This window comes from Elephas maximus, chromosome 3 (genome assembly GCF_024166365.1).
Source record: "Elephas maximus indicus isolate mEleMax1 chromosome 3, mEleMax1 primary haplotype, whole genome shotgun sequence".
Taxonomy (NCBI): domain Eukaryota; kingdom Metazoa; phylum Chordata; class Mammalia; order Proboscidea; family Elephantidae; genus Elephas; species Elephas maximus.
Window position 1 is genome coordinate 29,033,804 of NC_064821.1, and position 25,004 is coordinate 29,058,807.

The 25,004-nt window shown below is 42.7% G+C and overlaps 1 protein-coding gene across 5 annotated transcripts in view; it reads left to right on the plus strand.

Annotated features, from left to right (window-relative positions):
- The window catches only part of SMARCA4 (SWI/SNF related, matrix associated, actin dependent regulator of chromatin, subfamily a, member 4), a 105,354-nt gene that overhangs the window by 29,580 nt on the left and 50,770 nt on the right, over nt 1-25,004 (plus strand). For all 5 annotated transcript variants that reach the window (XM_049876906.1, XM_049876908.1, XM_049876909.1 and 2 more), the window contains exons 9-16: nt 715-888; nt 2,053-2,220; nt 2,314-2,364; nt 7,107-7,237; nt 7,417-7,474; nt 18,973-19,094; nt 20,386-20,536; nt 22,149-22,312. In XM_049876906.1, the coding sequence (XP_049732863.1) occupies nt 715-888; nt 2,053-2,220; nt 2,314-2,364; nt 7,107-7,237; nt 7,417-7,474; nt 18,973-19,094; nt 20,386-20,536; nt 22,149-22,312 (1,019 nt within the window). The remainder of the gene's footprint in view (nt 1-714; nt 889-2,052; nt 2,221-2,313; nt 2,365-7,106; nt 7,238-7,416; nt 7,475-18,972; nt 19,095-20,385; nt 20,537-22,148; nt 22,313-25,004) is intronic.

Below are 25,004 nucleotides of genomic sequence, written 5' to 3' on the forward strand. Positions count from 1 at the left end.
GATCATTTGTGTTTACTAAAGTTTTTCTCTAGTCAGTGCCTATTACTGGTGTGGTTTAAAGTAATGCAGGCATAAAGGTAACACTCAAAGTTAACCACTGTTAACATTTTGGTATATATTTTTCTAGTCTTTTTTTTGAGTATATTAATCAAAACTGAGATTTATAGTATACACAGTTAAATCTTTTTTTTTTTTTTTAATTTAACACCTATTTACCTATTAAATATTGTTGAAACATGGCTTTTAATGTCTGTATTGTATTCTGTCTCAGTCGGTCTAGCATCCAGTCATGCATGTCATCATTTCCCTGGGAATATGCAGCTCATTTTCCACTTCCCAGTATTAAAAATAACACCTAGTGTTATTTTTTGCCAGCTTATGATATTTCCTTAGAGTAACTTCCTAGATGTGGAATAACTTGACTGGAGGGCAGGGGCATTTTTGGAGCCCTCGGTGTGCAACGCCAGGTTGTCCCACCAAAGTGGTGTGCTTGCCTGTTGTGTACGAGGGCCCTTCTCACTGCAGTCGCCAGCACCACGTTTTATCATTAAACAGAAGAAACTGAACCCAATAAGCAAACCATATCACTTTATTGTCTTAAGACCCCTGATTTTTAAAACCAGCTACCTGTGAAGTTTTCCCTGCCTCACTTGGGAGGAGACCATTACAGTGATTTCTCCCAAACAGTCATCTTCTTTGTGTGTGTCCCTGCAGGAATACCTCAATAGCATTCTTCAGCATGCCAAGGATTTCAAAGAATATCACAGATCAGTCACAGGCAAAATCCAGAAACTCACAAAGGCAGTGGCTACGTACCATGCCAACACAGAGCGGGAACAGAAGAAAGAAAATGAAAGGATCGAGAAGGAAAGAATGCGGCGGCTCATGGTAACCTTCCCACCTTCGTGGCTTTGGTCCCTTCTGATCTCTGAGGTTCGGGGACCAGGGCTTTCCTGGTGCTACACTGAGGCATTTTGTGCTCAGAGTTAGAGGCAGGTGAGAGGGAAGGGAAGGGCCCAGGTTTGGGAGTAAGAGAGAGCTGGGCTCCTTACTCTCTCTGACCTGGTTGCTAGGTTTCCAGGTCACTCTGAATGCATGCTCTTGGGCTGGTTAGTGGCTGGTCTGTGTTCTCCTATGTAAAGTGGGGATGACACCGCCTCCCTAGTGTGACCCACAGATGGGAGGCCCTGCCTGCCCACCCTGCCCTTCTTTTCTGACTGCTTATTCATGAGTGGACATGGCAGTGAGCAGGACATAGCCCCTGCCCTGATGTGGCTTGTGCTTGCTCTAGAGACAGACACTCGAGTGAAACAAAACAAGGCAGTTTTGGATAGTGAAGAAAGGAAGCAGAAGGAGGGTAGAGAAGAGGGGTGAGAGGGATGGCCCCAGAGCGGACGTGCCACATGACCCACGAATACAGAGATATGGGAGAGCGAGGACACAAGGCCAAAAGCCCGAGGGGGGAAAAGCCAAGTATGATGACCAGAAAGTGGGCCTGTGTCCCTGGCACAGTGTGGTGGAGTGGCAGGAGGGGAGGCCAGAGAGTTCAGGAGGGTGGGTCTCCTGGGGCCTTGCAGACCACAGGGAGGGCTTTGGATTTCCTTCTCACCTTGATGGGGAGCCTTGAGAAGGTTTAAGCTGTGAGGGGACATGATCTGATTTATTCTTAGAAAGATGGGGAGGATTGCTGCAGGGGTTTGTGAGAAGGATGTGTCAGGATCAGGTGGAGAGAAGGGTTTGGCTCTGGGGTGTGTTTTGTGGACATAGAGGACAAGACTTGCTAACTGCCTTTTTAAATGGCTCCTGGCAGGGGCCAGTCCTCAGTAGGTGTTCAGGAAATACTTATCTGAAGGGGAAGCCAATAGATACGCGAAGGGCCCATAGCCCAGTGCCAGGTGCCAGCTGAGAGCCCCTTCAGTGTGCATCTGGTCACTGGTTAACAGCACCCCCGAGTTCCCCAGTGGGGTTCCTGACTATGAATTTTCCTGCCTTGGGTGCTGGTGGATGCGTGTGTCTCGCACACCAGCGCCATAAACCTGCACACTTGCGCAGGCTGAAGACGAAGAGGGGTACCGCAAACTCATCGACCAGAAGAAGGACAAGCGCTTGGCCTACCTCTTGCAGCAGACAGATGAGTACGTGGCTAACCTCACGGAGCTGGTGCGGCAGCACAAGGCCGCCCAGGTTGCCAAGGAGAAAAAAAAGAAAAAGAAAAAGAAGGTAGGATTTGTCTGGCTATTTCTCGCATGTGTCGCCTCTGCCTAGACCTCCTAGATCAGCCATGACTGTGGTTCTCTTTTTACTTACTTCCAGAAGGCAGAGAACGCAGAAGGACAGACTCCTGCAATTGGGCCGGATGGTGAGGTGAGAAAGCAGGGCTTCTCTCGGAAATGCAAGCCCAGCCTCGGAACCCGGGTCTGTTTTGTCCTTTACTTTTTTTTTTAAAGAAAGTTAGAAAAGCTGTATATGGGCATGGTAAGAATCCAAGTATGTCCCCTTCCCGTCACTCCACGCCCTCCTCATCCCACTCCTCAGAGGGAACACTGTTAGCTGTTGGCTGTACCTCCTTCCATGGCTTCTTCTGTGAATGTGCTACGTTGTTTACGTGTCAGGTAATTTCAGATCTACAGAAAAGTTGTAAGAATAGTGCAGAGAACTATATACTGTACTCAGATTCCCCAAAGGTTAGCATTTGCACGTGTGATTTTTTTTTTCCTAAACCATTCGACAGTAAGTTGCAGATAGGATGCCCCTTTACCTCCATGTATTTTGGTGCGTATTTCCTAAAAATGAGGTCATTTTCTCGCATAGCTTATGCCCAAGTATCTAAATCAGGAAACAAACATCGACGCAGTAGTATTATCTAATCTACTGGCCTTATTAAGATTTTGCCACTTGGCCCTCTGATGTCCTTCACAGAGAAAGAAAGTTCCAGATCACATGTTACATTGGCATCCTTTCATCTCGATCAGTTCCTCATGTTTTCTTTGCCTTTTAGGACCCTGACAGCTCTGAAGAGAACAGGCCAGGCATTTTGTTCAGTGTCCCTTGGTTTGGGTGTGTTTGAGGTTCCCTTGCGATTTTGGCAGGAATACCCCAATGTCATGCTGTGTCCTCATTGCATCCCACAGGAGGTGCATCATGTATACTTGTCCGTCACTAGGCTGATGTTGACTTTGATCACCTGGTTAGAGTGGTGTCTGCCAGCTTATCCACTGTGAAGTAGCAGTTTTCTCCTTTGTAATTACCAGGTACCTTGTGGGGAGGTACTTGAGACTATGTAAATAGACTGCAGCTTCTCAAACTTCCACCCACTAGTTTTAGTATCCATGGATTGTATTGCCTGTATCAATTTTCGCTGTGATGGTTACAAAGTGGTGGTTTTTGAGTCCCTTGCTCCTGCATTAGTTGGCTTTCTGAAAGTAAGGAAAAGCTTTCCCTTCCTTCCTATTTATTAGTACAAGTATAGGACAGGGATTTGCAAACCTTTTCTATAAAAAAAGTAGTAAATATTTTAGGCTATGTGGGCTACATACAGTCTCTGTTGCATGTTGTTGTTGGGTGCTGTGGAGTCAGTTCTGACCCATAGTGACCCTATGTACAACAGAACAAAACACTGCCCAGTTCTGCGCCAACCTCACAATCATTGTTATGCTTGAGTCGGTTGTTGCAGCCACTGTGTCAATCCACCTCATTGAGGGTCTTCCTCTTTTTTGCTGACCATATATCTAAGCATGATGTCCTTCTCCAGGGACTGATCCCTCCTGGTAACATGTCCAAAGCATGTGAGATGAAGTCTTGCCATCCTTGCTTCTAAGGAGCATTCTGGCTGTACTTCTTCCAAGGCAGATCTGTTTGTTCTTTAGCTAGTCCATGTTTCTTCACCAGTACCATAATTTAAAGACATTGATTCTTCCGTATTCATTGTCCAGTTTTCACATGCATATGAGATGTGACTTTAGGTGTGGTTTTTGCTGCTGAGGCGTCATTGCATCTGGGGCCTCTCAGTGGAAAGATCTAGGAAATAGATGTGTGTATACGTACATGTCTCCTTTTTTGTTTATATATATTAAAAACCTTGAGTTCACACTGATACCTCCAATTCTAATCCAACACCACAGGGTTATTTCTGTCCTTCCCCCTTTCCCTTATTTGTGACATTGGGAAACCTGGCTTTCATTAGCCACGATATATTTACTTATTTGCTTAATCTTAGATACAGGGAAAGTAGATTTAGAATTGCTAACTCATTAAAAAAAAACAGAGCAGTTGATTCCGACTCATGTACCAAGTGACACAGAGAGGGGTCACTGTTCCTGTGTGCCGTTCCTACGTCCCTCCTGAAGGCAGCCATTCTCACTTAATACATTCGCTTGAAAGAAATGGTTACCAAGTTAGACGTTTAAAATAAGCATTTTCCTTTACATACTTCCCTGGCTTCTCAGTCCCACTTCCCACAGGGAAGCCAGGATTAACTGTTGGGGTGTTTGCTCTGGGACCTTTTCTGTGTGTGTCCCACCTAGCATTGTGTTACAGATGCCTTTCCAAGTTACCTCATGTACAATTACCTTATTCTTTCTCATGTCACTGTGTGACAGAGATGCTTATTTAAATTGTATATGTAATACTCTCTGTGGGAAAAAATTGTAATGATAATAAAAGTAAAAACCCCCATCACACCTGCTCTCCCATGGGCACTTGTTGACCTTGGTTTAGGTTTTCTCTGTACCCTTTTAGGAATCTTTTTTTTTTTTTAATTTTATAATTTATTTTTGTTGTCGTTGAGAATATTCACAGAACATACACCAATTCAACAATTTCTGCATGTACAGTTCATTTCACTGATTACGTTCTTTGAGTTGTGCAACCATTCTCACCCTCCTTTTCTGAGCTGTTCCTTCCCTGTGAACATAAACTCATTGCCCCCCAAGTTTTGTATCTCATCTTTCGAGTTGCCGTTGTCATTTTGATCCTGTATAGATTTTATTGTTGTTGTTTGTTTTTAGTGCCAGTTCAACTTTCTAGAAGTGCATAACTTATTAAAAGCAATTACAGTAATCAGCTGTGCAACCCTACCCTTAATGAATGTGATTTTTCCTTCACAATTAACTTCTGCCTTCCTCCTCCCTTCCACCCCTAAGCACTTACAAACTTTGGTCCCTGTACTTCTGCCTATTCTTGTCTTTTTATATAAGTGAGGTTATAAAATATTTGTCCTTTTTCCATTCAGAAATCTTTACACACACATCCTTTGTTTTGTTTTGGGATCATTTGAGTCAACCGAGACATAGCTAAGACTTTTTCACTTCGACCATTTTGGACAGCTTCCCATATCAAGTCATATAGTTCTATTTTCATTTTACTGTGTTGACTTATTAGATGGCATTTTATCATTCAAACCGATAGCTGTTTAGGTGGCTTCTGACTTTAGCTATCACAGAGAACACAGCCTGAGCAGCTCTGGTGTGCCACAGCTGTGGGCGGTCCCATCGTTGCTCTTCCCCATTGCACGTAGTGTTGTAGTGAGCACCCTTGTACATTTTGTGTCCATGTGCACTTGGTCTTATAGGCGTGATTCCTGGAAGTGGATGACTATAGCAGCGAACTCAAATACATATTTATTTCCAGCGATTTTATCAAAAACGTTATACTGGAAGTTTTTTGGAAGAATGTATGTTGGAATTTTACTATCGTACAAAGCCTTAAGGCCATTTGAAGGGCTCAGGAAAGTGCAGTTCAGGGAATTCCATGGGTAATTGCTGTGGCTGCTTTTCCTATTTAGTAACGGTAAGCATGGCTTGGTGTTGGTTTTAGATTTTACTTGGTCTCAGCCAGTGGTTCCCAACCTTCGCTGTACATTTGAATCTCCTGGGGAGTTTTTAGAAAAGTAGGGACGCCCAAGCCTCACCCTCAAGCACGTAAATCAGAATTTGTGGGGGCGGGAGTTGCAGCTGCAGCATCTTTAACCACTCTCCTGGGGAATCCCAGGGAGCATGTGGGGTTAAAGGTCATCTGCAGAACCCATCCAAAGGGCAGGACGTCACTGTTGCCTTCCACAGAGGGCTGCTCGTGAGGGTGCGATTTTAACGTGCGAGGAGGCTGCTATCCTTCCATTTGGGCATACTGTGTGGACAGCAAGTGCAGCATTTTGGAGGGAGGTATAAATTCCCGGAAGATGTAAACAGACATTTCCACAGCGGGCTTTATCCTCATCCTGAAGGTTTTCTCTAGGAAAATTTGAAGACATCAGCAAGGGGGAGAATGTTCTCCCAAAGTTGGAATCTCAAAACGAAGAATTCCATGTTTGTTGCCAAAAAAAAAAAAACTTTTTTAGTTTTTTTTGCCAGGAGGACTTTCATTTGTTTTATCTTTTCAAATATTCTCGGTAGTTGTTCAACAGAAGGGAATTAGGACCCTTGATGAAGTTTATAAATACAGGATTAGAGGGCAGAATCGAGGGCCGGAAGAATGTGAACAGTATGGTCATTTGTATAAAAGGGGAGAACCACCTAAATCCTTCTTTCTTATGCCGGGAGCCTGGAAACAGCAGACACCTGTGATGGAAGAAATGGTCAGGCTGGAGGACAAGAGTCTGGGAGAGTGCATGCTGTATACGCTGGAATTTTGAATTAAAAATTAAAACGTATGTGTCAATTAAGTTAACTTGAAGAAATAGCTGTCACACATCTAACATCAGTGGGCTGTAGATGTCTACAGAATTATTACTCGTTGCTGTCGAGTCAATTCCGACTCATAGTGACCCTATAGGACAAGGTGGAACTGCCCCATAGTGTTTCCAAGGCTGTAAATCTTTACAGAAGCAGACTGCCACATCCTTCTCCCGCTGAGTGGCTGGTGGACTTCAACCACCGACCTTTCGGTTAGCAGCTGAGTGTTTAACCACTGTGCCACCAGGGCTCCTTTACTGAATTATAAGTATACAATTAAACCCTCTTCACAACCGCTAGGGTTGTTTGTGTGCTGTTTTCTGGGCATGGAATTGGGAAGGCTCTTCACAAGTTGGCCCTGGTTCACCTTGTTCTTTTCTGGATACATGAGGTATGGAGAACGTGGAATCTCAACTCACATGTGTGAATCTTTTTCAGCCTCTGGACGAGACCAGCCAGATGAGTGACCTCCCAGTGAAAGTGATCCATGTGGAGAGTGGGAAGATCCTCACGGGCACAGATGCCCCCAAAGCAGGGCAGCTGGAGGCCTGGCTCGAGATGAACCCAGGGTGAGTGGGGCTTCACATTCCAGATGCAGCTGGGGTTTTGCGTTGAAGTTTGGTCTCATTCCAGGGGAGGTGGCCGTCAGGAGTGCTTTGCTTACTCTTGGTTACCAGGCTGTTTACTAGGGAAAGTGAATCATGCTAGGTCTGGGGAGATTTCTATTAAAGCACTAATATTGTTCTAGGTATGAAGTAGCTCCAAGATCTGATAGTGAAGAAAGTGGCTCAGAAGAAGAGGAAGAGGTAAGGCCCTCGATGCTCTGTAGTGGTGACTTCCACCTCTGTGTATCTATCACCCCTGAGCACTGTGACTGTCACCTGATCGGTGGGTTTTGTGTAGTGCGGAAGGCAGCCGAGATCCCGTCTTGGCTGAAAGTTGCTACTCTGAGAGCTGTGCTGCCAAATGCAGTAGCCTCTAGCCACACATGACTATTCAAATTTTAAATTAGTCAAATTTAGTAAAATTAAAATTTTCTTCCTTCAGTCGTACTAGCCCTATTTCAAATGCTCAGTGAGGCTCCCCCACCCCAAATAATTGAATTCTTTTTAACTCACATTAGATCATGTACATGGTTGCCATTTCTTTGGAAATGGATAAATGGCTGCATTTATTGTGTGTGCTCTCTAAATCATTTAATTGTGTCCACATTAAGATTCCTTCTAGCTTTTCATTAGTTGATGAAGCTCTAATGCAGACCCTTGTTCCCGTCTCCATCCTGGTTGCTCCCTTGGGAAGGGTAACTTAGAGGGCTACCCTGGAGGTGGAGTTCTGAAGGCATGGTGCATTTTGCCCAGTTCACCTCCAGAAGAGTTCTCTCCCTCACCTACCCTTCAACTGGGTGAGTCCTCCCTCACCACAGCTGGGTGTCACTGAGTATTGTTCTTCAAAGGCTTTGCCACCTCTATAAGCTTTTTAAAAAGGGAACTTTAACGTGCATTTCTTTGAATGCTTGTAAGGTTGAGCATTTTTTTGTCTGTCACTGACCATTTAGATTTCTTCTGTGAACGGTCAGCTTTATTTGCTCATTTCTAATACGTTGTGAGTGATTTTTAACTGTGAATTTCTCAGCACTCTTTATATACTTACCCTCAGCCTGAAGTCAGTGTAGCGTTTGATGGTATCTTCCTCTCAGTTTGTCCTGCTTTCACCCCTTCCTTGGTTTTTGCATGGCCCTCCTCAGGTCTTCTGGGATTTATTTGGCATAGACTATGAGGTGGAGCTTTAAGTTTTTTTCCCCCTCTGAATATTAAGCCAGTTTGCACACCATTTAATCCATCTCTTTCCCATTGACTTCTGATATTTTAAAAATACGATATATTCTGTTTTTATATCTACTCAAATCTTGAGGGCCACCTGCTTAGTTTCTTTTGACAACCTTATGATTCTTAGGTCAGTACCATTTTGTCGTAACTCTCTAACAGCATTATTGAGGTATAATTTACATACCATAAAATGTGCCCATTGTAAGTGCAGGATTTGATGATTATTTAGTGTATTTATAGATTTGTACAATTATCACCACATACTAGCTCTAGAACAGTTCCATTATCCCCAAAAGCTCCCACCTGCTTAATCATAGTTAATTCCCACTCCCTTCTCCAGCCCCAGGAAACCACTGATTTGCTTTCTGTCTCTATAACCCATTGCTGTTGAGTTGGTTTTGACTAATAGTGACCCTATAGGACAAAATAGAACTGCCCCATTGGGTTTCCAAGGAGTGGCTGGTGGATTCGAACTGTTGATCTTTTGGCTAGCAGCTGTGGCTCTTAACCACTGTGCCACCAGGGCTCTTTAGAGTTGCCTTTTCTAGACATTTCATGTAAGTGGAGTCATACAACGTGTAGTCTTTTGTGTCTGGCTTCCTTCACTTAGCATAATGTTTTTGAGGTTCATCCAGGATGTTGTGTGTATCAAGAATTCATTCTTTTTTTTATTGCCGAGTCTTAATTCCATTGTGTGGTTATACCAGATTTTGTTTATCCGTTCACCAGTTGATGGACATTTGTGTTGTTTCCATTTGTTTTTTGGCAATTATGAATAATGTTGTTATGAACATTCACATACCTGTCTTTGTGTGGACATATGGCTTCATTTCTCTTGGGTAGATATCTAGGTGTGGAATTGCTGGGTTGTATGGTAAGTTTGTGTTTAACTTTCTAAAAAACTGCCAAACTGTTTTCCAAAGTGGCTGTCCCAAATCACGGGTTCCAGTTTTTCAGCATCTTCATCAGCACTTGGTATCATCTGTTCTTTTGATTATAGCCATTCCAGTGGATGTGTAGTGGTATCTCATTGTGGTTTTAATTTGCGTTCTCCTAGTGGCCAATGATGTAGAGCATCTTCTCATATGCTTATATACCATTTGTATATCTTATTTGGTGAAAATCTGTTCATGACTTTTGCCCGTTTTTTAAGTGGGTTTCCAAAGTGGATGTACCATTTTACATTCCCATCAGCAGTGCATAAGTGTTCCAGTTACCTAAGAACTCTTTACCTAACCCAAGATGGCAAAGATATTTTCCTGTTTTTTTCTAGAAGGTTTATAGTTTAATCCCTTGTTTTTAGGACTATAATCCATGTTGAGTTGATTTTTGTGTATGGTCTAAGGTAAAGGTCTAAGTTGAGTGTTTTGCACATGGGTATCCAATTTACCCAGCACTGTTTGATGGATATATTCCTTTTCTGTTGAATAGTTTTGGTGGAGAATCAGTTGGCCATAAATAAAGTGTTTCTGATTCTCGGTTCTGTTCCATTGATCTTTGTGGCATTGTCTATCCTTGTACCAGTACCACACTGTCTTGATTATTGTACATTTATAATAAGTTTGAAGTTGGTTAGTATTAGTCCTCCAACTTTGTTCTTTTTCAGAATCAGTTTGACTATTGTAGATCCTTTCATTTCTACCTAACTTTTAGTGTCAGCTTATCATTTACTACAAAAAAGACTTGCTGGAACTCTCATTGGGAATGCATTGAATCTATAGATCAGACTGAGGAGAGTTGCTGCCTTAATGATATTGAATCTTCCAATCCATGAACATGGAATGTCTTCTTTTTTTTTAAGATCATCTTTAATTTTTCTAACAATGTTTTGTGGTTTTCAGTGGATAGCTTTTGTACTTCTATTAAATTTATTTTAAACTATTTTATTCTTTTTGATGCTATTATGAATAGAATTGTTAATTTCATTTTTTGATTGTTGCAATTACATAGACATACAGCTGATTTTGTGTGTTGATCTTATATCCTATTGTCATAGATTGAATTGTGTCCCCCCAAAATATGTGTCAATTTGGTTAGGCCATGATTTCAAGTATTGTGTGGTTGTCCTCCATTTTGTGATTGTAATTTTATGTTAAAGAGGATTAAGGTGGGATTGTAACCCCCCTTACCCAGGTCACATCCTTGATCCAATATAAAGAGAGTTTCCCTGGGGTGTGGCCTGCACCACCTTTTATCTCTTAAGAGATAAAGAGGAAAGGGAAGTGAGCAGAGAGGGGGGACCTCATACCACCGAGAGAGTAGTGCCAGGAGCAGAGCACATCCTTTGGACCTGGGGTCCCTGCATGGAGAAACTCTTAGTCTGGGGGAAGATTGATGAGAAGGCTGACAGAGAGAGAAAGGCTTCCCCTGGAGCTGACACCCTGAATTTGGACTTCTTTACTGTGAAGAAATAAATTTCTCTTTGTTAAAGCCATCCACTTGTGGTATTTCTATTCTAGCAGCACTAGATGACCAAGACACCTATAAACTTGCTAAACTTATTTATTAGTTCTGACAGATTTTAGTTTGTAGACTTTTGAAATTTTCCACATATGAGATTGTGTCATCTGTGATTACAGACAGTTTTACTTCTTTTTCTACCTCTGTGCCTTTAATTTCTTATTCTTGCCTTATTTGCTAGCTAGATCCTTCAGTACAGTGTTGAATAGAAATTGTGAGGGCAGACATCCTTGCCTTGTTTATGATCTTAGGGGTAATGCATTTAGTCTATTGCTGTTGTTTGATGTTAGCTATTGGTTTTTTATAGATGTTCTTTATCATGCTGAGTAAATTCTCTTCTATTCTTAAATTGTTGAGAATTTTTATCATGAATGGGGCTAGATTTTATCTCATACTTTTTTGTCTATTAAAATGATCATATAATTTTTGCTCTTTATTAGTATGTTTTATTAATTTTTGGTTGTTAAAACAACCTTGTGTTCCTGAGATAAATCCTACTTTGTCATATTGTGTAATTAAAAAAAAAAATACTGCTGTGTTAATATTTTATTGAGCATTTTTTGGGTCTCTATTTATGAGGGGTATTGATCTGTAGTTTTCTTTTTTTATGATGTCTTTATCTGGCTATGGCATTAGGCTAATATTGGCCTCAGAGAATAGATTTGGAAATGTTCTCTCCTCTATTTTTTGGAATAGTTCGTGAAGGATTGGTATTATTTTTTAAATATTTGGTAGAATTCACCAGTGCGACTGTCTGGGCTTGATCTTTTCTTTCTGGAAAGAGTTTTGATTACTAATCCAATTACTTGTTATAGATCTCTTCAGGTTTTCTATTTCTTCTTGAGTCAGTTTTGTTAATTGGTGCCTTTTGAGAAATTTTTCCATTTCAGTTACCTAAATGTAGGCATAAAGTTGTTTATTAGTAGTCTCTTGATAGCCTTTTGATTTCTATAGGGTTGGTAGTGATGCCTCTTTAATTACTGATTTTGATAATTTAGTAATTTGTCTGTCATTTTTTTTTCTTGTTCAGTCTATGTTTAGCTTATTTATTTGAGACCTTTCTTCTGTTGTAGATGTTTAAAGCTATAAATTTCCCACTAAGCACTGCTCAAGCTGCATCCTGTTAATTTTGGATATGTTTTTGTTTTCATTCTATTCAAAATATTTTCTAATTTGCCTTGTGATTTTGTTTTTGGCCTGTGAGTTATTTATAAGTGTGTTTAATTTTAAACATTTGAGAATTTTTCAAATTTTTTTTTTGCGTGTGTGTGAGTGTTAATTTCTTATTTAAATCTCTTGTGGTTTAAGAAAATACTTTGTATGATTTTAATCCTTTTAAATTTATTGAGATTCCTTTTATGCCTATAGGGTCACTGTGAGTTGGAATTGACTCGATGGCATTGGGTTTGGTTTTTGGTTTGTTTTTGTGGCTTGCCATTCTTGAGAGTGCTCCATGTGCACTTGAAAAGAATGTATTTTGCAGTCTTTGGGTGGAGTGTTCTATATATGTTAGTTGAGTTAGTTGATAATGTTTTTCAAGTCACCTATATCTTTGATTTCTGTCTAGTTGTACCATCAACCACTGAGAGTGAGGTAGTAAAATTTTTAACTATTCTTGTTGAATTGTCTATTTTTCCTTTAAATTTGGTCAATTTTTGCTTCATATAATTTGGTGCTCTGTTAATAGATGTGTGCATACTTAAAATTGTATCTTCCTGTTGTGTTTAACTTTTTATAAGTGTTAAATGTCTCTCTTTGTCTCTCCTGGTATTTCCTAACATCAGTTTTGTGTGATATTAGTCTAGCCACTCCAGCTGTCTTATAGTTACTGTTTGTATGGTATATCTTTTTTCATTGTTTCACTTTCAGCCAAATTGTTTCTTTGAATCTAAGACAGCTGGGTCTTGAATTTTTATCTAGAATGACAGAGCCTGCCTTTTGATTGAGTTTCGTAGACTGTTCACAGTTAATGTAGCTAGTGATATGGTTGAGTTTATATTAGCCATTTTGCTATTTCTTTTTTGTATGTCCTCTGATTGTTGTTTTTGTTCCTCTGTTCCTCCTTTACTGCTTCTTTTTAAAACATTTGCCATTTCAACCATTTTTACATATACAGTTCAGTGATATTAATTACAGTTGCCATATTGCGCAACCATCACCACTATCCATTTCCAGTTTTTTTGAACTTTCTTAACAGAAACTCAGTACCGCTTAATCAGTAACTCCCAGTTTCCACCCTCTTACCCACATTGGTAACCTCTAATAAACTTTGATCTGAATACATTTGCCTCTTCTGGATATTTTATATAAGTGGGATCATACATTATTTGTACTTTTGTACCTGACTTACTTCACTCAGCATGATGTTTGCAGGTGCATCCGTATTGGAGCATGTATCAGAGCTTCATTTCTCTTTATGGTTGAGTAATATTTTATTCTAGGGCCGTACCCATTTTGTTTATCTATTCATTTGTTGTTGGACACTTTGGTCGTTTCCACCTTTTGGCTATTGTGAATAATCCTGCAATGAACATTGGTGTACAAGTATCTGTTTGAGCCCCTGCTTTTAAGTCTTTTGGGTATATACCTAGGAGTGGAATGGCTGGATCATATGGTAATTCTGTGTTTAACTCTTTGAGAAACCACCCAACAGTTTTCTACAGCAGCTGCAATGTTTTACAGTCCACCAGCAATGGATGAGGGTCCCAATTTCTCCACATCCTAGCCAACACCTCTCATTTTTCTGGTAATAGCCTTCATAGGGTTGCTATGAGTCGGAATCAACTTGAAGGCAACGGGGTTTTTTTTTTTTTTTTTTTTTTTGGGTGGTGAAGTAGTATCTCATTGTGGTTTTGACTTGCATTTTCCTAATGACCTGTAACATTAATCATCTGTTCATGTGCTTATTGGCCATTTGTATATCTTTGGAGAAATATTTATTCAAGTCCTTTACCTGTTTTTTGTTTGGGTTGTTTGTATTTTGTTGTTGAGTTGTAGTTGTAGGAGTTCTTTATGTTTTTTGGATATTAAAGCCTTATCTGATGGTTCTCAAATATTTTCTCCCATTTTGTAAGTTGTCTCTTCACTTTATTGATAAAGTCCTTTGATGCATAGAATTTTTAATTTCAGTGAAGTCCAGCCTTTTCTTTTGTTGCTCATGCCTTCGGTGTTATATCCAAGAGCCCATTGTTGAAAACTAGGCCCCAAATCATTATCCTGTGTTTTCTTCTAAGAGTTTTATGGCTTTAATTCTTACATTAGGTCATTGATCCATTTTGAGTTAATTTTCATATATGGTGTGATGTAGGGGTCCAACTTCATTCTTCTGCATGTGGAGTTTCAGTTGTCCCACCATTTGTTGAAGAGACTGTCCATTCCCCATTGAATGGACTTGGCACCCTTGTGGAAAATCAGTTGAACACAGATGTGTGGGTTTAATTCTGCACTCTCAATTCTATTCCATTGCCCTATTTACCAGTACCAGACTATTTTGATTACTGTAACTTTATAGTATGTTTTGAAATCAGGAAGTGTAAGACCTCCTATTCTTGTTTTTAAATTCTGCTTTGGATATTCAGGGCACTTGGAATCCTGTATGTATTTGAGAATTGGTTTTTCCATTTCTGCCAAGAAGGCTGTTGGAATTTTGACAGGGATTACATTTAATCTATAGATTGCTTTGCATAGTATTGCTCTCCTAACAATATTAAGTCTTCCAACCCATGAACATAGGATCTTGCTCTTCCATTTATTTATGTTTAATTTCAGCAGTGTTTTATAGGTTTAGCATACAAGTCTTTTACGTCCCTGGTTAAATTTATTCCTAGATATTTTATTCTTTTAGGTGCTATTGTAAATGGAATTGTTTTCTTAATTTCCTTTTCAAATTGCTCGTTGCTGGTATATAGAAGCCTAACAAATTTTTGTGTGTTGATCTTGCAACTTTGCTGAATTCATTTATTAGCTCTACTACCTTTCTGGATTCTTTGGCATTTTCTGTATGTAGGATTCTGTCATCTGCAATTAGAGATAGTTTTGTTTCTTCCTTTCTTATTTGCATACCTTTTATTTTCATGCCTAATTGCTCTGGCCAGGACTTCCAGTACAACCAATGCTACTGAAGGAAGAGATTCAAGTTGCACTGAAGTCATTGGTGAAAAATAAGTTTCCAGGAATTGACAGAATACCAACTGAGATTTTTCAACAAACGGATGCAGCACTGGAAGTGCGCACTTATCTTTGCCAAAAATTTTGGAAGACAGCTATCTGGCCAACCAACTGGAAGAGATCTATATTTATGCCTGTTCCAAAGAAAGGGGATCTAATCAAATGTGGAAACTATCAAACAATATCATTAATATCATACAGAAGTAAGATTTTGCTGAAGACAATTCAAAAGCAGTCGCAGCAGTTCAGCAACAGGAATTCATGCTGGATTCAGAAGAAGATGCAGCACAACAGATATCATTGCTGATGTCAGATGGATCCTGGCTGGAAGCAGAGAACACCAGAAAGATGTTTACCTGTGTTTTATTGACTATGCAAAGGCATTCGACTGTGTGGATCATAATAAATTGTGGATAACATTGTGAAGAATAGGAATTCCAGAACACTTAATTGTGCTCGTGAGAAATCTGTACATAGATTAGGAGGCAGTCATTCGAACAAAACAAATGGATATTGTGTGTTTTAAAATCAGGAAAGGTGTCGTCAGGGTTGTATTCTTTCTCTATACTTATTCGATCTGTATACTGAACAAATAATCCAGGAAGCTGGGGTATATGAAGAAGAACAGGGCATCAGGACGGGCGAAGACTCATTAACAACCTGCGATATGCAGATGACACAACCTTGCTTGCTGAAAGTGAAGAGGACTTGAAGCACTTACTGATGGAGATCAAAGACTACAGCCTTCAATGTAGATTAGACTTCAACATAAAGAAAACAAAAATCCTCACAACCGGACCTATAAGCAATATCATAAACGAAGAAAAGATTGAAGCTGTCAAGCACTTCATTTTACTTGGATCCACAATCAGCACCCATGGAAGCATCAGTCAAGAAATCAAACAAGGTATTGCATTGGGCAAATCTGCTGCAAAAGACTTCTTTAAAGTGTTAAAAAGCAAAGATGTCACCTTGAAGACCTAGTTGCACCTGACCCAAGCCATGGTGTTTTCAGCCAGCTCATATGCATGTGAAAGCTGAATGATGAATAAGGAAGACTGAAGAATTGATGCCTTTGAATTATGGTGCTGGCAAAGAATGTTGAGTATACCACACACTGCCAAAGGAATGAACAAACCTGTCTTGAAAGATGTACAGCCAAACTGTTCCTTAAAGCAAGGGTGGCGAGACTACGTCTTACATACTTTGGACATGTTATTTTTAGGAGGAACCAGTCCCTGAAGAAGGACATTATGTAAAGCAGAGGGTCAGAGAAGAAGAAGACCCTCAACGAGATGGATTGACACAGTGGCTGCAAGGATGGGCTCAATCATAGCAACAATTGTGAGGATGGCACAGAACCGGGCAGTGTTTCATTCTGTTGTACACAGGATCACTATGAGTCAGAACTGACTGAGCAGCACTTAACAACAACATGAGAAAGCAAACCCTGTTCCCAAACGTGATTATATCCACAGGTATAGGGGTTAAGATTTACCACATGCATTTTGGGGGGACAGAATTCAATCCATAACTGGTAGTTTTGTGTTTTTTCATCAAATTTGAGAAGTTTATAATTTCTGTCTTTTTATTGATTCTGTATTTTTCGATGCACTAGTGCTGTATTGTACTTAAACCTGGCTTCCTTTTAGTTCTTTGAACGTGTTTACTGTAGCTTTGAATATGTGTATAATAGTAGCTGCTTCCATCAGTCATTACCCCTGGAAACAGGACAGGTTTGACTGACTGCCTTTTCTCCTGAGTATGTAACACCCTTTCTTATTTCTTTGCTTGTCTTGTAATAGTTTGTTGTAGCCTATTTTAGCTTCTCTGGATTCTGGTCCTCCCCTGCCAACCCCCCAGTCGGGGGTTGTTGTTGTTTTTATGTTTAATCCTGGCTTTCTAGGAGTGGCCCATTTTTCTTCGTAAATTAGCAGTCATCCAGTGATTGGACAGAGATTGTGCACAAACACCTTGAGTCAGTGGGCTTCTGTTGTCCTCTGGTGGGTCAGGGTGGGCCGGGGAGCATGTTCTAGTTCCGGCCATTTGCATGGCTTCCCTGTCCTTTACTTTCTGCTGGGCCCATTCTTGTCTCCTCTGCTTTCCCCAAGCAAGACAAATCTCCTCTCCCGCAACAGTGCCTCTGGGCATGGGGCTTTCTCACTGCTATAAAATGAATGAGCCCCAACAGCCGCTGCAGGTTCTCCCTGCCTGCCTACCCTGGCAGAACCTTCTAGTTCATGGCGCTCAGGGCTGGGAGAGATGGGCATGGTTCCAAGTAAGAATTGCAGACTCCCGCTCTTTTCATTTGAAGTTCAGCAGTTTTTCAGGCAGTAATGCCTTCAAATTGTAGCATGCTTCTGGCTTCTTTGCAGAGCCCTGAAGTGGTTGCTTTTGGGGGAGAGAATGCCGACCTCCTGCCCCCTAGTGGTGGCGTAGTAGTTAAGTGCTACGGCTGCTAACCAAAAGGTCCGCAGTTCAAATCCACCAGGCGCTCCTTGGAAACTCTATGGGGCAGTTCTACTCTGTCCTATAGGGTCGCTATGAGTCGGAATCGACTCGGCAGCAGTGGGTTTGCCCCATAGTTTCACTCCAGACGTGTTATTATTAGGGTAAATCCACACCTGTCACAATTTTTACCCAGAGTGTTTATTATCACCTGTTCTTTGTTCCAAATGATCTTTAAAATCATTTTCCATGTTCTAAGGAAAACCCCTATGTGTCTGTCAGTTTGTCGTACTGTGGGGGCCTGCATGATGCTGGAAGCTGTACCACCAGTATTCAAATACCATCAGGGTCACCCATGGGGAACAGGTTTCAGCTGAGCTTCCAGACTAAGAAAGACTAGGAAGAAGGACCCGGCAGTCTACTTCTGAAAAGATTTAGCCAGTGAAAACCTTATGAATAGCAGCGGAGCATTGTCTGATATAGTGCAGGAAGATGAGCCCCCCAGGTTGGAAGGCACTCGAAAGACAACTGGCAACAGTGGGCTTAAGCATAAGAATGATTGTGAGGGTGGGCGTGTTTCGTTCTGTTGTGCGTGTGGCCACTGTGAGTCAGAGCCGACTCGATGGCATCTAACAATAACAACAACAAGGAAAGTCCCAGTGGATTTTGATTGGAATTGTTTAACACATTAATTAAAGATAATGGTTTTTTAGCTTTGTAGCAATTCCATTATTTATAAAGAAAATCATCCACCATGATTTTGTGTGATTAATACAGGAATGCAAGGATGGTTTAACATGGGGAAATATATTCATGTGTATTTTACCAATGTGTCACATAAAATCCCAGTATCATCTGCTCAGCGCATGAAGAAAATCCCTTTACTGAATCACAGCTCTCACTTAAATTGCAAGTTTATTAAAAAAAAAAAAAAAAAAACTTTGTAGTAAACTGAGATGCCTGTTATCACCAGCATTGTTTGACATATTTTGGACATTCTAGCCATGTCAGTAAAGCTGGAGTAAATTCAAAGCAACAGATATTGAAAAGTTGGCTATAAAATGTTTAATTCCTAGGAAACCCAAAAGAGTGAACTGAAAAACAGCTTGAGTAGGTTGAGCAAAGCGTAAATGCATAATATCCATTATATAACGAGATGAGGATGATAAGGAATCTACTTCTCAAAGCAGCATAAGGTCACCTTAGAAAGAAGTCTTTGGGGTCTCTGCTAGGAAAACTAAAAACTAGTTTACGTTACAGATAAGAGGCATGTCACATTCTGGGATAGAAAGAGGGAGCGAGGGTTTTTAAACATCGCTTCCAAAATTCCGTTCTCCCTGTGGGTTCCCTGCGTCCGATCTGTGTGGGAGAGACTGAGGTAACGCAGCCCTGTCTCTCGGTAGGAGGAGGAGGAGGAGCAGCCGCAGCCAGCGCAGCCTCCTACCCTACCCGTGGAGGAGAAGAAGAAGATTCCAGATCCAGACAGCGACGACGTCTCTGAGGTGGACGCACGGCACATCATTGAGTAAGTGATCTCTCCACCCCTTCCTGCTCAGCAGCTTCCTGTCAGCTGGCACTGGCAGGAGCAGTTAGAATCCCAGCCTGCTGGCTCTGGGCCTCTACCTGGTCAGCACTACCCACTCACCAGCCAGCAGCCAATGTGGGAACACAAACAGACACAGTTTATTTACTTAAAATTTCATTCATTTTTATTGGAATTTAACACAGAAAATACATTCACGTGGTTCATCATGTGCTTAAGAGGTATAGGAGTGTGTACAACAGAAAGCTGCCTTCTCGCCGTAGTTCCCCAGCCCTCCTCTCCTTCCCCGGAGGGTGGTGTCTCTTACCTTCTTCCCGAGATACTCTGTGCATTAAGAAGCAGGACGTGTATACATATTTCTTTTCCTTTGTGTCCATGTATATGGGATACACTGTGCTGAGCACCTGGCTTTCCCCACTGACCTGTCCATCTTGGGGGCTGATTCTATGTCCATACACATAAAACATCCTGCCTGTCTCTCGTGGAAGTTAGCATCACACTGCATGGTCATACTCTCATTTATGTCCTAGTCCTCTGGTGGGGGACCTTTAGACCATCTCTCATCTTTTGCTTTTGCAAGCACAATTACAATTAACATAGTAATTTCTTCCTTGCTTACGGTAGTATGTTCATGGACACTGTTAAAAGAAACAGAAGGTTGAGGGTATTATATGTTATAGACGTGACCGTAATCACCAGCACAAAAAGAGTCCTTGGAGATCATTAGAAGAAGCGTAGAGAAAAAAAAAAAAACTCCCCACAAAGCTAAGAAAGCACAGAGCACACCCTGAAAGATTTGTAGAAAGCTGTGAAAACAGAAGGCATGGCTTAAAGCCACATGACAGGGATTAGATCATGCGGACCTCTCAAATAAGTAAATGTCACTTTTTTAAAGGAACAGAATTTCAGATTGGATCCCAAAGCAGCCAAGCAGAAATGATTGTTTTGCGTGAGGCTTTTGAGCATGGGTTAGGCATGTCCTGTGGAAGCCTCTGGCCAGAGGTAACGTCTCTTGATGTGAGGTGACAGGAGACATCACTGCTGTTCTGCTGAGGCAGAGTAGGGACCCAGGGCATGCAGGCATCCACCCTCAGGCCCCGCTGAGTTACCATTTGCTGCCTTTCCCTGTCCTCAGACCGTTCAGCTGTACTCTGTGTATCTTACAGCTCAGGCCACAGGTAAATGGGCAGAAGGCTGCTCCGTGGGCCTGTGTGGAGAGCACTTTGTCACAAGCAGGGTTGCCTATCCTCACAAAACATTTTCCATCTCCCAGGAATGCCAAGCAAGATGTTGATGATGAATACGGCGTGTCGCAGGCCCTGGCTCGTGGCCTGCAGTCCTACTATGCCGTGGCCCATGCTGTTACTGAGAGAGTGGACAAGCAATCGGCTCTGATGGTCAACGGTGTCCTCAAGCAGTACCAGGTGAGGGAGGAGGAGGCAGGGAGGCCACGCCCATACGGCAGTCGTGGTAGAGGGATTCTCAGGCTGTGGGTGGCCATGTTTGCTTACCAAGTGAGTGCTGAAGTCAGGCAGACCCAGGTTCACCGATGTTTCCCCTCTGAGCCTCAGTTTCCCCATCTGCAAAGCAGAGACGTGGTCTGTTAGGGTAGCCACAAGGATGGAATGAAACTGCAGTAATCAGTACCTGATAGGTGCTTGCTATGTGCCAGACTAGGAGTGCTTTATATGCGCTTATCTTTTGAATTTTCCAACAACCCTGCAAAGTACATGCTATTATCCTTTGCATTTTACAGGGCAAGGGTAGGGGACAACTGAGGAACAGAGAGGTACAGTGAGTCCTCAGAATAACACAACCCTTGAGTGGCTCGGCCCGGACTAGAACTCAGGTCTGGGCACATGTATGCTTGGTACCTGTTACCTGGAGTTTTGCGTAGCGTGAGACAGAGAAGGCCTGGGCGCTTGGGTGGACATCAGGAGCCAGAAGTCCTGGACTGAGTCTTTTCTTCTGTGAAATGTGATAGCAGCCCCTCCCACAGATCCTCTGTGAGGGAGAAATGACACTGAGTCTGAAGCACTTGGTCAGGGCCTGGCCTGGAACAGTCAAGAAGTGGAGCTACTCTGAGTAGAAATTTCTTTTTCGGGAGCCCCACAGTCCTGAGTTCATCTCGAAGCTCTCAACAGGGAGCTGTGCTACTCCAACCAGTGAACAGGCCTCCCCGGTTTTCCGTTTGGTTGTGACCCCTGACTACTGCTTTCTGTTCCCCATTTTTCCTTAGCTGGACTGTCAAGCCCTGCATGCTGATAGCAGGTTCCAAAGAGGAGAATATAATAGTAACCAGTGAAACTTTGCAGAGGCCAGTGTAATCGAAAACACTAGAACTTGGCCAGAGCTTGCTTCCTTATTCTAGTATGAAAATTTTCAGAATTTCCCTTCATAAAGTTATAATCAATTTGAAAACCACCTTCTCTTTAACGCCTGCATTTCAGAAAGCTTACAAGCTTTGGAAAGCTCTTGATTAATCTTTGAAATGACATTTAGGCAGTCATTAACCCCTCAAACAAACAAAAAAAATCAAGCCCATTGCCCTGGAGTCAATTCCAGCTCATGGTGAAGCCAGGTGTGCAGAGTAGAGTTGTTTCATAGGGTTTTCTTGACTGTAATCTTTACAGAAACAGATTGCCAGGCCTTTCTTCTGCAGTGCTGCTGAGTGGGTTGGAACTACCAGCCTTTAGGCTAGCAGCTGAGGGCAAACTTCTTGCGCCACCCAGGGACCTTTTAACCCCTCCAGATCTCCTGAATTGCAGTGTCACATGGTACAGCAGGTTTCTCCAGGTGTGTTATATGGGGTGGTAGCCATTAGAAAATTAACTGTTTAATGTGTACCAGGGAAAGAAACTTTATGTACATACGTACATAAAGAATGGGTTGATTTAGAGAACACTGCTAATAAGTCAAGGTGATGGCAGGTAGTATGTAGCTCAGGCAGAAGCTATGACTGGTTGTGGGGCATACTCTACGTCAGGCCTGGCCTTCAGTCCTTCAGTCCTGGCTCGGCCGCCTCTCTCCTTGCAGATCAAAGGCCTGGAGTGGCTGGTGTCTCTGTACAACAACAATCTGAATGGCATCCTGGCCGATGAGATGGGTCTGGGCAAGACTATCCAGACCATCGCACTCATCACATACCTCATGGAACACAAGCGGATCAACGGGCCCTTCCTCATCATTGTGCCTCTCTCGTAAGTGTGCCGACCACACCGGGTTCCTGCTGCTCCACTTCAGCAGTACCCCCAAGCAGTAGCCCAGCCACTGCCTTCGCTTCAAGGGGCAGACTAGGAGAAGGGTGGGTAGTGGGGGCCCAGTCCATCATTTCTACTGGGATGACTCCTCATGGAAAGTTCTTAGTGTCCTCTCCAAGCCCCACAACCAGCAGATTACACGCATGGAAGTCGCAGGAGCCAGAGACCCTTCACTGAAAGAGTGGGATAAGGCCCTTCCTGACTTCTCACACAGCCTGTTTCCACTTCCTGGTTGTGTGGCTGTGCTGCTAGGGGTGTTGGATCATTTTCTGTCCCATCCGCTCCTGGCCCTCACAACTGAGATATGGTTCAGGCCTGGCTGGACCTGGACATCCAAACAGGGTCCTCCGGGGCCTCTCACTGACCATCTCTCAGCTCTACTGGCCTCTTTGCCCCAGGAGGCAGCCCCGAGGTGGCTGAGATTCCACCATTGCCCTGGGCATCCCTCTTCCCAACTCAGTAGTGGCACACAGAAAAGTTTTCCTGCCTCAGGGTTTTTCCAGAAGTTTTAGGGCTGAGTAATTGGCCCACCACAGGTCACATAGCCAGCCCCAAATCAGTCGCTGGCCTGGGGGATGGAGGCACTATTTGCTAAGCCTCTGCGTGGAGACTTGGCCTGGCCCTACAGCACAGCAGCCCCCTAACCTTGCTGGATGCTCAATTCGGACCACTTCAGCCTCAAATCAGTAGTTGGGGGTACGTGGTGAGAGAGGCTGGGAAGCTGAGTGCTTGTGCCCTGACCCCACGGGAAAATGCCCTCCTGCCTTTAGAATAGTCAGGCACCTGGAGCCTGTGCACCGAAAAGCCGGGGGCTGACACCCTGACCTTCCAAGTAGGATTGGACGAAGGGCTGGGGGGATTCCAGAACTCTCCCAGAATTTAACATGGAGAGGTTTGTTTCTCCCTTCTGCCTTCCCTTCCTCATGGTGATGTAAAACAGGTGCCTTCAGGAATAGGTCTTCACTGAGAGAACCATTTCCTGGTGTGGCAGACAGTCCAGGCCCAGCCGATGGCCTTACCTCCTCCCTCATGGTCAGACCTGAGCTGATGTTGCGCCTGCCTGTGCTCTTTCTCCCTGCCCTCCACTAGCTGAAATACTCTTCCTTCTGTCAGGAGGCTGGAGCTTCCCTCCCACTCCTATGTGTGTCCCTTGCCCCAGTTTCTTCCCAGCTCTTCTTAACACGCATTTAGATGTTTGTGACCACAGCCCTCTCCAGTCCTCCGTTTTCTTTCCTTTCACTATGAATGTCTCACCCTGCCTTCATCTCCTCTGGCCCCTGAGCTCTGACTTTCATCTCCACTGAAACCGCTCTCTCCAAGGACAGGGCCTTCTGACTTTATTTTTGTTTTCAGGTCAAAATGATTTCAGACTTAAAAAAAATTGTACATATAATAGAAGGAATTCTTATATACAATTCAGCCAACTTTTTAAATCTTGGATAACCCCAGGACAATGATCAAAACCGGGAAATTAACATTGAGGCCATACTGTGAACCGACCTGGAGACCTTACTCAAACATTGTCAATTTTCCTTTGGCCTTTTGCATTTGATGTCATGTCTCTCTCTTCTCCTCCAGTCTGCCTGTGTCCTTCGTGATCTGATGCTTTTGAGTCCTGGTCAGGTATTGGGTTGACTGTCCCTTAGTTCGGGTTTGTCTGATGTGTCCTTGAAACTCTGGGTATGCGTTTTTGGCAAGATCCCCCAGGAGCGACGCTCTGTCCTTCTTGGCACCTCATATCAGGAGGCACGGGATGCCAACAGACCCGTTGCCAGGGAGGCTGACTGGTGATGTGGTGTTTGCCAGGTGTCCCACTGTAAACTGAAGAGCTTTCCTTTGTAACTAGAAAGTATCTTGTGAGGAGGTACTTAGAAAACGATGTAAATATTCCATTTCCCATTGTAAGGGAGTTTTGCCTGAAACGATTATTTTTGTGGTGGTTGCCAAATAATCTTCCCTTCTACGTTTGTTAATTGGAATTCTGCTCTAAGGAAGAGCTGTCCCTTTTCTCATATTCATTCATTCATGTCAGTATGGAGTTGTAGATACTGTCATTTTTGTTGTTGTTGCTTGAATTGTCCCACGTCTGGCCTGGGGAGGCTCTTCAGGTGGGCTTCTGTTTCCTTTCAGCATGTCCGTGTTGTTGTGCTGTGGTTGTCTGTTATTTTAGAATAGTCTTAGAGTTACAGAAAAGCTGCAAAAACAGGACAACGAGTTCACATACACCGTTCACCTAAATTCTTGGAAGGTGAACATCTTACCGTGGTACGTATGTCACCTAATGTGTCTAAGAAATTATCCTTGGTCTGTTACTGTTCATTCAAGCCAGACTTTATCCGATTCCCCAGTTTGTCCATGACGTTCTTTTTCTGCTCCAAGATCTCATCCAGGACCCCTCATTGCATTGGAGCCCTGGTGGGGCAGTGGTAAAGAGCTTGGCTGCTAATCAAAGGGTCGACAGTTCAAATCCTCCAGCTGCACCTTAGAAACCCTATGGGGCAGTTCTCTGTCCTATAGGTCACTATGAGCCGGAATCGACTCGACAATGGGTCTGGTTTTTGCGGTGTTTCATTGCATTTAGTCATTGTGTCTCTGTAGCCTTCCCTGCTCTGTGACAGTTCCTCAGACTCTC